General features: G+C 41.2%; 1 protein-coding gene across 2 annotated transcripts in view; it reads right to left on the bottom strand.

Moving 5' to 3' along the window:
- The window catches only part of sema5a (sema domain, seven thrombospondin repeats (type 1 and type 1-like), transmembrane domain (TM) and short cytoplasmic domain, (semaphorin) 5A), a 209,607-nt gene that overhangs the window by 133,842 nt on the left and 58,424 nt on the right, over positions 1–17,341 (bottom strand). For both annotated transcript variants that reach the window (XM_072575518.1, XM_072575517.1), the window contains exon 2: positions 490–705. In XM_072575518.1, coding sequence (XP_072431619.1) covers positions 490–643 — 154 coding nt within the window. In that variant the 5' untranslated portion in view covers positions 644–705. The remainder of the gene's footprint in view (positions 1–489; positions 706–17,341) is intronic.

The raw sequence follows: 17,341 nt of genomic DNA on the forward strand, positions 1-17,341 counted from the left end.
GGTTCAATTTTTACAATATCCAGTATGTACTCATCGAATCAAGAAAGATTTACAACACGCAAGGAGGCCCTCCAGCCTATCATAGCCATCATATCCTCCAGCCCATCATATTGGGTTCCTGTGACAGCAACTCAGCCAGTCCCGATCCCGGTCTTTTCCCATAGTCAGCAGAAAAGTAGGCAATGCTTCCCAGCTGGAACAATTCCCAGAAAATCGCAATTAGGTGGTTAAATCAAGAAAGTAATCTGCTTCTAAACTGCTCTCAATACCTCATTCAAACAACAAAATAAAGCATCAACATTTTAGTCTCGACTGTCTGCAGAAAGTGGTTTTCCTCTGTCTAATCCAGCTTTCATATACATTTTAACTTTATTCGCTCTATTCAATAGAAAATTCTATTCTGTTTGATAGACTTTCAAGGAAATCAATTCTGTAAATTGTATCATTTGAGATCCCATTTACTCTGCTGATGGAACACAGCATACTCACCTCTATAAGTTACAATAGGATGTGCTGCTTGCTTACAGCGCTGGTGATCCAGTGAAACAGATGACCCATTGCTTCCAACTCCTCCAATCACCACAATAAATCCCTGAGCTCCAACAAAAAAGGCCCAAAACCAATTGGTCTTTATTGGAGCCATGGGATAGTGAGCAATTTCTTCCTGACTGGCTTTACGTTTTTTCTGTGTGCATCTGAAAAGACCTGTATTGAAAAATAAACAATAATGAATTCATTTTTTGTCACATCTAATATACATTAGCTCTAGCTTTTAATACTGAACATTCTAACTCTGTTCATTGACTAATGGCTTTATATTTATTTTTATTTATTCATGGGATTTGAGCACCACTGGTCAGACTAGCATTTATTACTAATCAGCCTTAAGAAATAGAAACAGGGAGTAGACCCCTTGGCATCTTGAGCTGGCTCTACCATCCAGTAAGATCATGGCTGATCATCCTCAGTTGCTCTTGGGAAGGTGATGGTGAGTTGCTTTCTCAAACTGATTCAGTCCACTTCATGTAGGAAGATGCATAATAGCATTTGGGAAGCCGTTCCAGGATTTTAACCCAGCATCAGTGAAAGAACCGCAATACATTTCCAGGTCAGGATGGTGAGCGGCCTGGAAGGGTACTATATGTACATTATTGATATTAATTATACTATTTTGAAACAACTTGGTACAAAAACCAAAATGATGCGCTAGTAAATGACAGATTAATACAACAGTTTTACTGTTGCAACTGTCTCCAGAAGGTATAAATCCACATTAGCTTCTTCTTACCTTCATTTTTTAGTCCAGTAATTACTGACAATCTCTAACTGCCATTCACATGGTAATTCTCAAGTGTTTTTTTATATAAGGTCAGCTTGCTCTCAAGTATGAAATGTCTATTCAGTTCTTTACATTGTTTTGTTACTTTTTGCAAACCTTGGAATTAGAAAAAACAAGAAAGACACTTCTCCTGTTTCACTGGAATTGGCCTTTTCAATATGACCTCTGCAGCAGCATGTTCCCATCTACCTGCGGCCTGATTTGGTTTCAACACCAGTATTTTATTTTAGATGGCATCAACTTTCCTAATGTGGCCTCTTTATCAACTGTCACTGGCATCAACAACGACTGGAAACCTACCATTATGTTATACTTCTTGATTACTCAGAACTGACAAGTTCCTGAATGAATAACTCTTCATTTTGTAAGCTTGAGATCCTTTCCAGGGTTCAATGTTAATGGTACCTTTACTAATTGTTCTGCAAAATGAGTGAAGCTCAATAGATATGTTTAAGTAGTCTGATGAATGCAGTCTTGGGGACTCACAAATCCAAACCTTGAACTGATGATCAGATTTCACTATTATCCAGTAAACACAAAATTTCTGACCAAGGTTGTTACATTGCTGGTTTTCATGGAACACCAGAGAATTCAACAACATTTACCTTCAGCTCCCATAATATGTGTTGTAAAAGGATCACCATTGTGTAAGTTTCATCTGCTCTAAAATTAACTGCATTGTCTAGGAGATTCTCCACTTTCACTGAAATGTTAATTTTAAAATTTAAGAGCGCATATTCATCTTTACGTACTATAGTCTGGATGTACAAATTGTATTGTACATTAACAGTTTGCCTTTTCTACTCATTATTGAGTCACTGAGTCATACAGCAAAAAAATAGTCCCTTCGGCCCAACTCATGCATGCCGACCCGATTTTCTAAACTGAACTAGTCCCATTTGCCTGGATTCAGCCACATCCCTCTAACCTTTCCTATCCATTCACCTATCCAAATGACTTTTAGATATTGTAATTGTACTTGCCTCTACACTTCCTCTGGCGGCTTGTTCCATATATGCACAGCCCTCTTTGTGAAAGGGTTACTCCTTGTATCTCTTTTAAATCTTACCCCTCTCACCTTAATCCTATACACTCGAGTTTTGAACTCCCCTACTCTGGAGAAAAGATGTTACTTTATCTATGCCCATGATTTATAAACCTCTATAACGTCACCCCTCAGCCTCCTATGTTCCACGGGGAAAGGTCCCAGCCCATTCAGCCTCTCCTTATAGCTCAAACCCTCCAGTCTCGGTAACATCCTTGTAAATCTTTTTTGCATCTTTTCCACTTTAATAACATCCTTTCTAGAGCAGGGTGATCAATAATCCAAATGTTGTCTTACCAATGCCTTATACAACCATAACATGATGTCCCAACTCCTGTACTCAGTGCTTTGACTGATAAAGGCAAGCACGCCAAATGCCTTCACCACCCTGTCTACTTGCAATGCCATTTCCAAGGAAGTATAAATCTGCACCTTTAGATTGCCCTACTCGACAACACTCCTCAGGGCCCTACCATTAACTGTGCAAATCCAGTTCTGGTTTGCCTTACCAAAATTCAACATCTTGCATTCATCTAAATTAAACTCCATCTGCCATTCTTTGGCCCACTGGCCCAGTTGATCAAGATCCCATTGTACATTTCTTCATTATCAACTATACCACCGATGTTGGCATCATCCAAAAAGACATCTAATAATCAACACACAGCTTCATTAGCTAAAGGCATTTCTGAAGGCTGGGTTGCATTCTGAACAAGAAAGGGCACTAGATTTCTAGTTCATTTCCGTTATTAATATGCCACTGTCAATGTTATGAACTATCCCATTAGCTCATATTAAAATCACTGCACCCATTTTAGTTATCTCCAATGTAACAACTAAATATGTTATGGGTCATTTTTCACTTATGCACCTGCAAACAAGTGTCCAAACCCTTTTATTTTGTTGTGTTTCTATGTACACCAGATGCAGATACAATGCACATCCATCGTCATCCTGATTTTACATTCACTCTTACATTACATTCTACGATACATCTCATTTTTTTTTAGGTTCTGATTGAGCAAGAGAGTGTTTACCTCTTGAATCACCTGGCTGGCAACATTTATTTTCTGATTTCTTTAAATGATAACCAGCTACAATGCACAGGATAATTGCTGAAAGGCATTTCCTGTTACTTTGACATTTTCACTTTCTTTCCAAAAATAAATAAAATCTTTCAGAAAGGGATGAAATCACAATTCTGTAAGAAATATTATTTTTATTTTTATACCAACATTTCCACACATAGTGATAACAACTAGGAGAAAGTGATGCCTGCAGATGCTGGAGATCAAAGTCGAGAGTGTGGTGTTGGAAAAGCACAGCAGGTCAGACGTTTCGGGCATAAGCATTCCTGATGAAGGGCTTATGCCCGAAATGTCAATTCTCCTGCTTCTTGGATGCTGCCTGACCTGCTGTGGTTTTCCAACACCACACTCTCGATAGTGGTAATAGCCACCACAGTGGCTCAGTGGTTAGCACTGCTGCCTTCCAGCGCCAGGGACCTGGGTTCGATTGCAGCCTTGGACTACTGTTTGTGTGGAGTTTGCACATTCTCCCCGTGTCTGCGTGGGTTTCCTCTGGGTGCTCCGATTTTTCCTCCCACAGTCCAAAGATGTGCAGGTTAGGTGAATTGGCCATGCTAAATTGCCCATAGCATTAAGTTCATTAATCAGGGGTAAATGTAGGGTAGGGGAATGGGTCTGGGTGGGTTACTCTTTGGAGAGTTGGTGTGGATTTATTGGGCTGAAGAGCCTGTTTCTTGAAGAAGGGCTTATGCCCGAAACGTCGATTCTCCTGTTCCTTGGATGCTGCCTGACCTGCTGCGCTTTTCCAGCAACACATTTTCAACTGAAGAGCCTGTTTCCATACTGTAGGGAATCTAATAAAAAAATTGTACCCATGTCTGTTTTTGTCATTTTGTGTGTTTCCAAATGACTATATGATTAGGTAGCAGTGCTAGTATCAAGTTCAATGTTCCCTCTCCAAAGTTTCACAATGAGTGACCAGATGACAGGACATGAAAACTGCAACAGTGTACTGCCCTCCCTGTAGGCAGTTACTTTACTCTTTTCGAGTGCTGAAAATTAGTTCAGATGATTTCCATGAAGCATTTCAGTTTGATTTGAACCTTTTTTTTGTCTCAAACTGTCAATTCAGAATTTTACATTCAAATGTAAACGGAAAGCTATTTGCATTAACTTTATATCCATATTTAGGTATGTGTCTTAGAGAGAAAGAATGGAAATGGAAAAAGGAAATAGACAAAATACTTCAACTCTGCAGCCATACTATACTTCAAACTTTATTTATGTTAGATCACTGTTTACTACTGGCAGCCCAAACTTCAAACACAATCCAGTAACAGAAATGTAATAGCACTAGAACCTCTTTCAGTATAGAGGCTGATCAAGAGGGGATATTTCCCTCCCTTTGGCAGAGGAGCAAGGCCATTATCAGCAAACATCAGGCACCTTTGGTGACACTAGTTATCCAGCTTGTTTTTTCAATAATTTTACAGGATCACAGAATTCTTACAGTGCAATAGAAGTCCATTTGGCTACCTTGTGTGCGCACTGGCTCTCAGTTCAAGTGAAACAACAATTTTTACCTACCATTCATCTCACCCTTCTACAAACTCCAGGAAGATGCAGAAGTTTGCACCCTATGTGTGGTCTTACCAATGCGCTGTTGAATTACAGCAAGACTTCACAGAAACACAAAATTGTTATGATGTAGAAGGAAGCATTTAGCCCAATGTGGCTGCAGTGGTTGCCTGAGCATTTTAATTGACTACCAGTGTCCTGTCAGACTTCAGGCTTCAGCAGAGAAAGTTTCCAGAACAAGTACAAGGACAGAGAGAACGAACAGAGTCAAGAACCTACCTTCGGGCACAGCAAATGAGGATCAGACTGTGAGAAGAGGTGCAGTAAACACAGGCCTGAGAGTATTGTACTTAAATGCACAAGAAAATGAAACAAGGTAAATGAGTTTGTAGCACATATTGAAATTGGCAGGTACGATGTTGTGGGTATCACAGAGATTTGGCTGCAAGGAGATCAGGGTTGGGAACTAAATATCCAAGGATTTCCATCCTATCAAAAGGTCACACAGACGGCTAGAGGAGGTGGGGTTGTCTTGTTAGTAAGAAATGAAGTTAAATCGATGGCAAGAAGTGATATAGAGTCAAAAGGCATAGAACCTGTGTGGATAGAGGTGAGGAACCACAAAGGAGAGAAGACTCTGAAGGGAGTCTGATGAAGGACTTCGGCCTGAAACATCTATTTTCCTGCTCCTCAGATGCTGCCTGACCTGCTGTGCTTTTCCAGCAAGACACTCTCAAATCTGATCTCCAGCATTTGCAGACCTCACTTTCTCCTGGGAGGCGTGTACAGGCCAGCCAGCAGTCGTCAGGATGTGGGAAAGGAAATAAATCATGAGATAGAAAAGGTATGTAAGAAAGGCACTATTACAACCATGGGGACTTCAATATACAAGTGGACTGGGAAAGTCAGATCAATTGCGGATCTCAAGAAAAGGAATATGTGGAATGTCCACGAGTTATTGGAGCAGTTTGTGGAACAGCCCAGTAGGGATTAGGCAATTCTGGATTTGGTGATATATAATGAGGTACATTAGGAAGTTTAATGTGAAGAAACGCCTTAAGGGTAGTGATCATAGTATGATCAAATTTACCCTGCAGTTTGAGAGGGAGAAGCTGGAATCAGATGTAACTATTATAGTTGAGTTAAGGTAACTACAAAGACATGAGGGCGGAGGTATCCAGAGTTGACTGGAAAAGAAATATAACTGGGAAGACATGGAACAGCATGGCAGGTGTTTCTGGGGGTAATTTAGGTGAGCAGAAATGCATCCCCAGGAAGAAGAAGCAAATCAAGGGGAGGATCAGGCAACCATTACTGACAAGGGAAGTCAGAAACAGCATAAAAGCACAAGAAAAAGCATTCAATGTGGTGAAGATTATTGGGAAGCCAGAGAATTGGGAGGCCTTTAAAAAACTAGCAGAGGATAAAGGAAGATTGCAAGAGATTCTTTAAATATCTAAAAGGTAAGTGGGGCACAAGAGTGGTTTTGGACTCCTGGAAAATGAGGTTGCAGAAGTAGTAATTAATAACAAACAAGTGGTGGAGGAACTGTATAGGTACTTTGCATTAGTTTTCACAATGGTATATAACAGCAGTATATCAGAACTTCAAGCAAGTCAAGGGGTGGAGATAAGTGTAGTGGCCATCACTAAGGAGAAGGTGCTGGGGGAGCTGAAAGATCTGAGGGTGGATAAATCACCTGACCTGATGGAATACATCCCAGTGTTCTGAAAGAGATTACGAGGAGATTGTAGAAGCATTGGTGTTGATCTTTCAGATATCACCAAAATCAGGAAGGGCCCCAAAAGACTGGAAAATTGCTAATGTATTATCCTGTTTAAGAAGGGAAAGAGGCAGAAGACAGGAAACTATAGGCTGCATAGCCTGAACTTGGTCGTTGGTAATGTTTCAAAGTCTATTAATAAGGATGAGATTGGAAGTACATGGTAAAATAGGTCTGAGTCAGCACTATTTATCAAAGGGAGGTCATACCCGACAAATCTGTTAGACTTCTTTGAGGAGGTACAAGCAAGTTAGACAAATGAGAACCGGTGGACATGATCTATTTGGATTTCCTGAAGGCCTTTGACAAGGTGCCCATGGTGTTAGGGGCAAGGTTATGGCATGGATAGAGGATTGGCTGACTAGTAGAAAGCAGCAGTTAGGGATAAAAGGGTCTTTTACAGGATGGCTGCCTGCAACTAGTGGAGTTCTGCAGGACTCCATCTTGGGATCACAACTATTTACATTATACATTAACCATCTGCACGAAAGAACTGACAGCATTGTTGCTAAGTTAGCTATTGACACAAAGATGGTGGGGAAGCTGCAGAAGGACCTGGACAGGCTAAGAGGGTGGGCAAAGAAGTACACATGGAATACAATGTGAGAGGTGATAAACTTTGGTAGGAAGAATAGAGACGTAGACTATTTTCTAAATGGGGAAAGGCTTTGGAAATCTGAAGAACAAATGGACTTGGGATTCTTATTTGGGGATTCTCTTAAGGTTAACATGTACATTCATTTGACAGTTGTGAAGGCAAATGCAATGTTAGCATCCATTTTAAAAGGACTAGAATACAAGAGAAGAAATGAACTACTGAGGCCGTATAAGGCTCTGGTCAGACCACATTTATTGTGAGAGGTTTTGGGCCCATATCTAAGGAAGGATGTGCTGGCATTGGAGGGGTCCAGAGGAGGTTTACAAGAATGATCCTGGAGTTGATGTGCTTGTCATATAAGTGGCTGAGGACTCTGGGTCTGTACTCGATGGAGTTTAGAAGTATGAAGGGGAATCTGATTGATACTTATTGAATACTAAAAGGCCCAGATAACGTGGACATGGAAAAGATGTTTCCACTAATAGAAAAGTGTTGGAACCAAGCGCATAGCCTCAGAGCAAAAGGATGACTCTTTAGGATTGAGATGAGGAGGAATTTCTTCAGCCAGAGAGTGATGAATCTGAGGAACATATTGCTGCAGAAGGCCAACTGATTGAGTGTATTGAAGACAGAGATACATAGTGACAAAGATAGATAGATTCTTGATTAGTAAGCAGAATTGATGAGCTTAGTTCTGCTCCTTTATCTTATGATCCTACGGTCCTGTCTTTTCCCTGTGAGCTTTCACATTGGATGATATTAAATAGAAACAATGTCATCTTGAATGCCCCAATTGAACCCATCTCCACCACACAGCCATTCAATGCACTCCATACTCCAACTCATTGCTGTGCAAAACTACTTCTTCTCACATCAAATTTGCAATTTTTGCAAAATACTAACTGTGTCTCTGGTTTTCGATCCTCTTACAAAGAAGTTTCTCTCTATTTACTCTGTCCAACCTCCTCATATTTTTGAAAACTCATCTTAGCTTTCTCCTCTCAAAGTCCCAGCATCTCAAACTCTCATACATATCTAAAGTATCTCAACCCTGGAACCATTATCATAAACCTCTTCAGCACTTTTTTCTTATTCAATCACATCCTCCCAAAACTGTACATAATACTCCAGCTGAGGTCTAACCAGTATTTTATAAAAGCTCTGATGTGGAGATGCCGGTGTTGGACTGGGGTGGACAAAGTCAGAAATCACACAACACCAGGTTATAGTCCAACAGGCTTATTGTAATCACAAGCTTTCAGAGCACTATTCCCTCATCAGGTGAAGTGGAAGGAAGTGCACAGGCTCAGAATTTATATGCGGAGAGATAATGGCAAGATAATTCCAGGTGATTAAAAGTATCAACAGGTAATTGCAAATAGTGAAGTGATGACAGGCTGAAAGCCAAAGTACTGTGTACTTTATTGACAGCTCTTGCTACCTGTTCTTTGTTGACATAAAAGCTCCATAAAATCATGCGGGGCTTGGATAGGATAAATAGACAAGGTCTTTTCCCTGGGGTGGGGGAGGCCAGAACTAGAGCGCATAGGTTTAGGGTGAGAGGAGAAAGATATAAAAGAGACCTAAAGGGCAACTTTTTCACACAGAGGGTGGTGCATGTACGAATGAGTTGCCTGAGAAAGTGGTGGAGGCTGGTACAATTACAACATTTAAAAGGCATCTGGATGGGGACATGAATAGGAAGGGTTTAGAGGGATATGGACCAAATGCTGGCAAATGGGACAAGATTAGGTTAGGATATCTGGTCGGTATGGATGAGTTGGACCAAGGGATCTGTTTCCATGATGTATATCTCTATGACTATGACTGTAAGACATATACATCCAGGTCTCTCTATCCTGCACATCTTTAAGATTTGTACCCCTTGACATTATTCAAGAATACCCATACAATATATTTGCCAAAAACGGATACCCCCACAATTTCATCAACAGATGCCTAAGGGAAAGACAACGGAACGAGGACATGCTGCAACCCAAAGGACTAGCCACACTACCATACGTCAAAAGCATTTCCGAACTGACAGCCAGACTACTGCGACCACTAGGACTCATAACAGCACACAAACCAACAGCCACTCTCAGACAACAACTCACCAGGACGAAGGACCCGATACCCAGCATGAGCAAAACCAATGTAGTGTACAAAATCCCATGCAAGGACTGCACAAAACACTACATAGGACAAACAGGAAGACAGCCAATGATCCACATCCATGAACACCAACCAGCCACGAAACGACACGACCAACTATCCTCAGTAGCCACACACGCAGATGACAAGCAACATGAATTCGACTGGGACAACACTACTATTATAGGACAAGCCAAACAGAGAACAGCCAGGGAATTCCTAGAGGCATGGCACTCATCCACAGATTCAATCAATAAGCACATTGACCTGGACCCAATATACCGGCCACTGCAGCAAACAGCTGGAACTGACAACCGGAAGCGGCAGATTCAAACCACTACAAATGCCGGAGGAAAGATCATAGAAGCGCTTCACAGGAGGCTCCCAGGCATTGAGGATGTCACCTAGACAGGGGACGAAACGACTGCAACACAAATTCCCAGCTCGGCGAACAGAACCACAACAACGAGCACCTGAGCTACAAATCTTCTCACAAACTTTGGACATTATTCCCTTATGCCTCATTTGTTTTATAGCCTTCCCTCAATTCAATGTATCCCAAAATTTTTCCCACTGTGACCCCACTTAGGGATTGAAAATTCTGATCGTGTCAATTGTGCAAGAGGTCACTTGGGAGACATAGGAGAATGGACAGAAGGTTTGTGAATTTGGGTGAAAAGAGGACAGAGTTCTTCAGCAACCACTGCTGCCTTGGAGCTTGTGAGCTGCAAGTTTCAGTTTGCAATCCTACTTGCAGATCTGACTGATACTTTGGGAAGCCCTACCTTAAACACATCAAGGTATCCACCTCAACCACTCTCTATGGTACAGATTTCTATGTCCTCAACACTTTCAGATAAAGAAGTTTCAGATTCAGAAGAAACTAAATTCCCACTTTGATTTCTCGGTCCTCATAAGTGAAAATGCTTGTGTGCCTACATTATCAATGTCTTTTATCATTTTAAAGAACTCCTTTAGATCAACCTTCAGCCTCTCTTGTTCAAGAGCAAAGTGACCCAGCCTGTTCCTTTTTTCTTGATAGGTATAACCTCTGAGTTCATTCCTGCAAAACTGTTTCCCAAGCTCTGCAGCACTTCCATATAATTTGAATAATATGGCCACCAGAAATGTACATAGTTCTCAGTGTAATCTAACCAAGGTCATGTACCATCTCTACTTTTCAATTCCAATAACTCTAGAAATATATTCAAATGATCTGTTTTTTCTTTAAATGCTATTACCCCGTGTTTTTGTACTACCAGATTCCTTTGCACTAATATTACATTTGCTCTTTATTTTCCAAGCCACATGCAAGTGGATGCAATTTGGTGAGCTTTACAACTTCCATTGCCTTCAGTCTTAGAGTGTTAAGGCCAACCAACGCTCACATTGCTTTCCTGTGTGAAGAGCACCTTAGAGTGTTGAAAAGGGCAACCATCTCAAATTATCTCTGTGTATATTTTGTCAGTTACTGACTTTTGGAAACCAATATTTTGCTCCACATTTTTTTACAGACATTGAAAGCAATAATTTTCATTCTTTGAGCAATTTTTTACTCTACTTGCGCAACCACAGTCTTTAAGTGCACATTGGCCTATTAATGTTCTCACACTGCAATAGTTATCAACATTCAGTTTCTCACCATCTCATCCTCTCATTAATAAGCTCCAATGTCGAGCCCAATAGGATTAGGAGTGTACCAGTATAATTCTGAATACATTAGTGCAAGATGAGTAATCTTATCGTACTATTATTATTAAATGAAAGGTAGGACAGAATTTAATGCTTCCCTCTGTTCCCAACAAATTCAGATAAGGGGTGCTGTTTTATGAGGCAGGAATGGGGTCCCAATTACTTCCCGTTTCACCACGGCAAGCTCTGATCAGGAAAAGAGGAAGTCAATTGGGGACCTTAAGTATTATAACGCTAAGCATTAAGTGTAAATCAAGAAATAATTGGGGCTTGGAAGACCTATACTGCAACAATGGTGAACGATTTTAATCTTCACAGAGCTGGACAAATCAAATTGACAAAGCCAGCTTTGAAATTTAGTTCATAGAGTGGATTCAGTTTTTTAGAATAATAAGCTCTGGAATTAACTAGGGAAGACGTTATTTTACAGCTGATAATGTGGGACAAAGGATTAATTAACAACCTCAAAGCAAATTATCCTGTACGTAAGAATGATCATAACATGACAGTATTTCACATTCAGTTTGAGCAAGAAACATGTATCTGATATTAGGGGTGGAATCTATTTAGGCATTGAACAATTTGGGAATTGGTGAAAAAGTTGGGAAAATTGCATGAAATAGCCTAATGAGGGGCCACTCAATGCAAGAATAAAATGTCCCATTTTCTAAGCAAGTTTTGGGCAGCACAGTGGCTCGCACTGCTGCCTCACAACATCAGGAACACAGGTTTGATTCCAGCCTTGGGCGACTGCCTGCTTGGAGTTTGCACATTCTCCCCATGTCTGCGTGGGTAATCTTTTTAGTTTTGAAGAATGAGAGGCAAACTTACTGAAACACATCAGATTCAGGTCAGAGATTATGAATTCTGCAGCGAGTGTCACACTTCCCATTTCCCAAAGGCCTATCAGGCACAAGTCAGGGTGGTGGAATTTCCTCATTTGCCCAGATAAATACAACTCCAACAACAGTCAAGAAGCTTGATATTACCCAACAAAGCAGCCTTCTTGATTGCGACCCTATCCATCATCTTCACTATTCACTCCATCACTGATTCTCAGCAGCCCCAGAGTGTATCATCTGGAACATGCAATTCAGTCATTCACCAACACTCTTTCAACTGCAACTTCTGCAGTCTCCACCATTGAGAGGTTAAGGGAAGCAGATGTATGGGTACACTGCCACACCCTGATTTGAAACTCCAACATCGTTCCCTTACTGTCACTGTTAAGTTTCAGACATTCCTTCCGAACAGTTTTGTAGACATACCTCCACGCAAGGACTGCAGCAGTTCAAGAAGGCATCCCGCTACCACCTTCCCCAAGGTAATTATGGATGGGCAATAAATGCCGGCTCAGCCAGTGATGCTCAGATCTCATGAAGACTTCCAAAAAAAGCTGAGATTTTATTGGTAATAAAGCAGAGAGACAAATGGCTTCCTTCTGCTCCTATTCTCTAAGTTCTTATGTTCTAATGGGTGGGAGGACTCAATTTAATTATCTTTTAAATTTACTGGTAACTATTTGGTGACTTTCTCTCTTACTTGCTGGCCATATCAGTGATAAAAAAAAATCTTTAGAACACCAGAGCATATTTATTTCTTTTATATGTAACAACTACATTTGTCACCGCTAGGACCAGAAAATAGCTACAGTGAGTTCTATATAATTAGTGCTCATTTGGGTCGATCCACTGGAAAAGTAGCAATATTAGTAACTATTAATACTGACCCATACAACAGCTAAGATCTGTTACAAAACTAAACTGCAATGATTATCATACTCAAAGGTCACACCACTGACAAACAGAATTTGTTTACTATCATGTTAAATGTATGATCTTCCATGAGTGATTGCATAACAATCTACACAGATAAAAGTCGTGACACGCTATGAATATCTTTACTCAATACATTGGATGGTGCATGTACTATGCTTTCTTATCCACTTTAACACTCTGACTTTTTGAATACCCCCATATCTACACTGATTCCAGCCTGGAGATTAATCTGGCATAATATGCAGGCACTTGTCTGAACTAACAGGCTCATGCATCAATGAAAATAAGCTGTTGGGTCTCAAAAACACTCTCTGTCTGAGCAGAGCTCACCTACACAGACAGCTTATCCAAGCAAATACATCAATGTCAGCAGCTGTTCTTCAGTGAATCCCATGAGAAGAGAATACAGCGGCTACACAAAGGGCCGATCGTAACCCCTAGGAACTCATTGAGAGCACTTCTGGACATTACGGCACAGTAATTTTATTTTAAACTTGCCTGTTAGTAGAAGCCCTGAGAGGTGCTAAAGAATCCTGAGTGTGGTGCACTGAACAATAGGAAATGGAAATAATAAAAAATTAGCCCTTTTAGGATTATCTGGAAAATTAGATTAACCTATCAATCAGCCCAATTTGAACCATTTCTGGCTCTGGCTAACATCCTGTTTACAAAACTAGCTCTACAATTTACTGCTTTGAAAGACATGGCATTAATCAACTCCAGCCTTCTCATTACTCTTGACCCACTCCAATTTATCTATCAGGCCAACAGATTCACATCAGATGCCATATCACTTGCACTTCGCTCCTCCATAGAACACCTTGACACCAAGAACAGATACTTAAGAACCCTACTGATTGACTACAGTTCAGCCTTCAACACTATTATCCCCTCGAGACTGATTACTAAACCTAGTGATCTTGGACTAAGCCCCATTCTGTGCAACTGGATCCTCAGTTTCCTGACCCACAGGCCACAATCAGTGAAGATTGACAACAGTATTTCATCCTCACTAACACTCAATGCTGGAGCCCCCAGGGGTGTGTGCTCAGCCTCCTATTTGTACTCACTGTATACCCGTTGCCAAATACCAGACTAATGCCATCTACAAATTCACTAATGACACCACCATAGTCAGTCGAATCTCAGATGGCGCCGAAACAGACTACAGACGGGAGGTGGAAGATCTGGAAAAATGGTGCACTGAGAACAACCTAGCTCTCAATGCCAGCAAAACCAAGGAACTCATTATTGACTTTCGGTGGGATGTTACTCATGCCCTCCTACACATTAACAGCACAGAGGTGGGACGAGTGCAGAGTGTTAAGGTCCTGGGAGTGGTCATCCACAACAAGCTTTCTTGGATTGTTCACATGGACGCACTGGTTACAAAGGCCCAACAATGTCTCTTCTTCAGACAACTGAGGAATTTGGCATGACAGCAAACACCCTGGCCAACTTTTATACATTCACCATCGAGAGCATTCTGTCTCGATGTATCACTACCTGGTATGGCAACTGTACCATTAAAGATCGGAGATGGTCACAGAGAGCGGTGAACTCAGCCCAGACAATCACAAAGGCCAACCTACCATCTAAAGAATCTTTCTACCAAGCCTGCTGCCAAAGAAAGGCCGCCAGCATTCTCAAAGATCCATCCCACCCTGGCAATGTTTTTCCACAACCTCTACTATTGAGGAGAAGGTACAGAAGCTTGAACATATGCACCAGCCAGTTTTGTAACAGCTTCTACCCTACTGTTATTAGAATACTGAATGGACTCACAAACTCTTAACATTCACCTGTACCTGTGTTTTTGTTTTTGCCACTGTTTACCTATTATTTATATATCTATGTTACTTGATTATGTAATTTGCCAAGATTGCTCGCAAGACAAAGCTTTTCACTGTGCCTCGGTACACGTGACAATAAATTCAATTTAATTCAATTCAATGTTGTGCATTGAGAGTCACATTATTCATTTAGTTTAGCGATTGAAAGGGATAGGTACATGCCACAGGTCAAGAGTATTCAATGGGGCAAGGGCAATTATAACGCGATTAGGCAAGAATTAGGATACATAGAATGGGGTGGGAAAATGCAGGGGATACAGACCATGGAAATGTTGAGCTGGTTTAAGGAACAGATATTGCGTGTCCTTGATAGGTATGTCCCGGTCAGGCAGGGAGAAAGTGATAAGGTAAGGGAACTGCGGTTTACTACAGAAATTGCATCTCTTGTAACGAAGAAGAAGGAGGCTTATGTGTTGATGAGGCAAGACGGTACAGATGAGGCAATGGAGAGTTACAGATCAGCTTGGAAGGATTTAAAGAGAGAGAGTTAAGAAGAGCAAAGAAAGGACACGAGCAGTCTTTAACAAATAGAATAAAAGGAGAACCCTAAGCTTTCTATAGGTATGTGAGGAATAAAAAGATGATTAGGGTAGGAATAGGGCCAATCAAAGACAGAAGTGGGAAGTTGAGTGTGGACCCTGTGGAGATCAGAGAGGTGCTAAACGAACATTTCTCATTGGTTTTCACTCAGGAAAAGGAGAATATTGTTGAGGAAAAGAATGAGGTACGACATATTAGACTAGAAAGGATCGTGGTTAGTTACGCACAGGTGTTATCAATTCTAGAAGGAGTGAAAGTAGACAAGTCGCCTGGGCTGGATGGGATTTATCCAAGGATTCTCTGAGTAGCTAGGGAGGAGATAGCAGAGTCTTTGGCTTTGATATTTGAGTAGTCATTGTCTACAGGTTTGGTACCAGAGGACTGGAGGATTGCAAATGTTGTGCCCTTGTTCAAGAGGAGATGACCCAGGTAATTATAGACCAGTGAGCCTTACTTCTGTTGTAGGAAAGGTTTTGGAAAGGATTATAAGAGATAAGATTTATAATCATCTAGCAAGCAACAATTTGATTTCAGATAGTCAACATGGTTTCGTCAAGGGCAGGTCATGTCTCACAAACCTTATTGAGTTTTTTGAGAAGGTGACCAAGCATGTAAATGAGGGTAGGGCAGTTGACGTGGTATACATAGAAAAGCTTTTGATAAGGTTCCACATGGTAGGGTGTTGGAGAAAATGCAGAGGCATGGAATTGAGGGTGATTTAGCAGTTTGGATTAGAAACTGGTTTTCTGAAAGAAGGCAGTGAGTGATGGTTGATGAAAAATATTCAGCCTGGAGTCCGGTTACTAGTGGTGTGCCACAAAGGTCTGTTTTGGGACTACTGCTGTTTGTCATTTTTATAAATGACTTAAATGCAGGCATAGGTGGATGGATTAGTAAATTTGCAGATGACACTAAAGTCGGTGGAGTAGTGGACAGTGTGGAAGAATGTTACAGGTTGCAGGGAGACTTGGATAAACTGCAGAATTGGGCTGAGAGGTGGCAAATGGAGTTCAATGCAGCTAAATGTGAGGTGATGCACTTTGGGAAGAATAACAGGAAGGCATAGTACTGGGTCATTGGAAAGATTCTTGGTAGTGTGGATGTGCAGAGGGATCTTAGAGTCCATGTACATAGATCCCTGAAAGTTGCCACCCAGGTGGATAGTGCTGTTAAGAAGGCATATGGTGTGTTAGGTCTCATTCGTAGAGGGATTGAGTTCTGGAGCTGCAATATCATGCTGCAACTATACAAAACGCTGGTGCAGCCACACTTGGGATATTGTGTACAGTTCTGGTCCCCATATTTCAGGAAGGATGTGGAAGCATTGGAAAAGGTGCAGAGGAGATTTACCAGGAGGTTGCCTGGTCTGGAGGGAAGGTCTTATGAGGAAAGGCTGAGAGACTTGAACATGTTCTCATTGGCAAGAAAAAGGCTAAGAGGGGATTTGATAGAGACATACAGGATGATCAGAGGACTAGATAGGGTAGACAGTGAAAGTATTTTTCCTAGGATGATGGACATCAGCGTGTACGAGGAGGCGTAACTACAAATTGAGGGGTGATAGATTTAAGACAGATGTCAGAGGCAGGTTCTTTACTCAGAGTGGGAAGGGCGTGGAATGCCCTGCCTGCTAATGTAGTCAACTCTGCCACATAAGGGAGATTTAAACAATCCTTGGATAAGCACATGGTTGATTTTGGGATAGTGTAGGGGGACGAGCTGAGAATAGTTCACAGGTCGGAGCAACATCGAGGGCCGAAACGCCTATTCTGCGCTTTATTGATCTATGTTCTATGTTCATCAGTGTTCCACAGCCATTGGTACAAGAGAACATTTTCAACCTGCTGAAGTAACATTTGTTCAGGCTACAAAACGTTCACAAAATTAATGGCTACATTCTTTGAATTTATAGAAGTATCTGAAAATATTGTTTAAATGCCGTTGATTCATGGC

The sequence above is a fragment of the Chiloscyllium punctatum genome, chromosome 8 (assembly GCF_047496795.1).
Source record: "Chiloscyllium punctatum isolate Juve2018m chromosome 8, sChiPun1.3, whole genome shotgun sequence".
Taxonomy (NCBI): domain Eukaryota; kingdom Metazoa; phylum Chordata; class Chondrichthyes; order Orectolobiformes; family Hemiscylliidae; genus Chiloscyllium; species Chiloscyllium punctatum.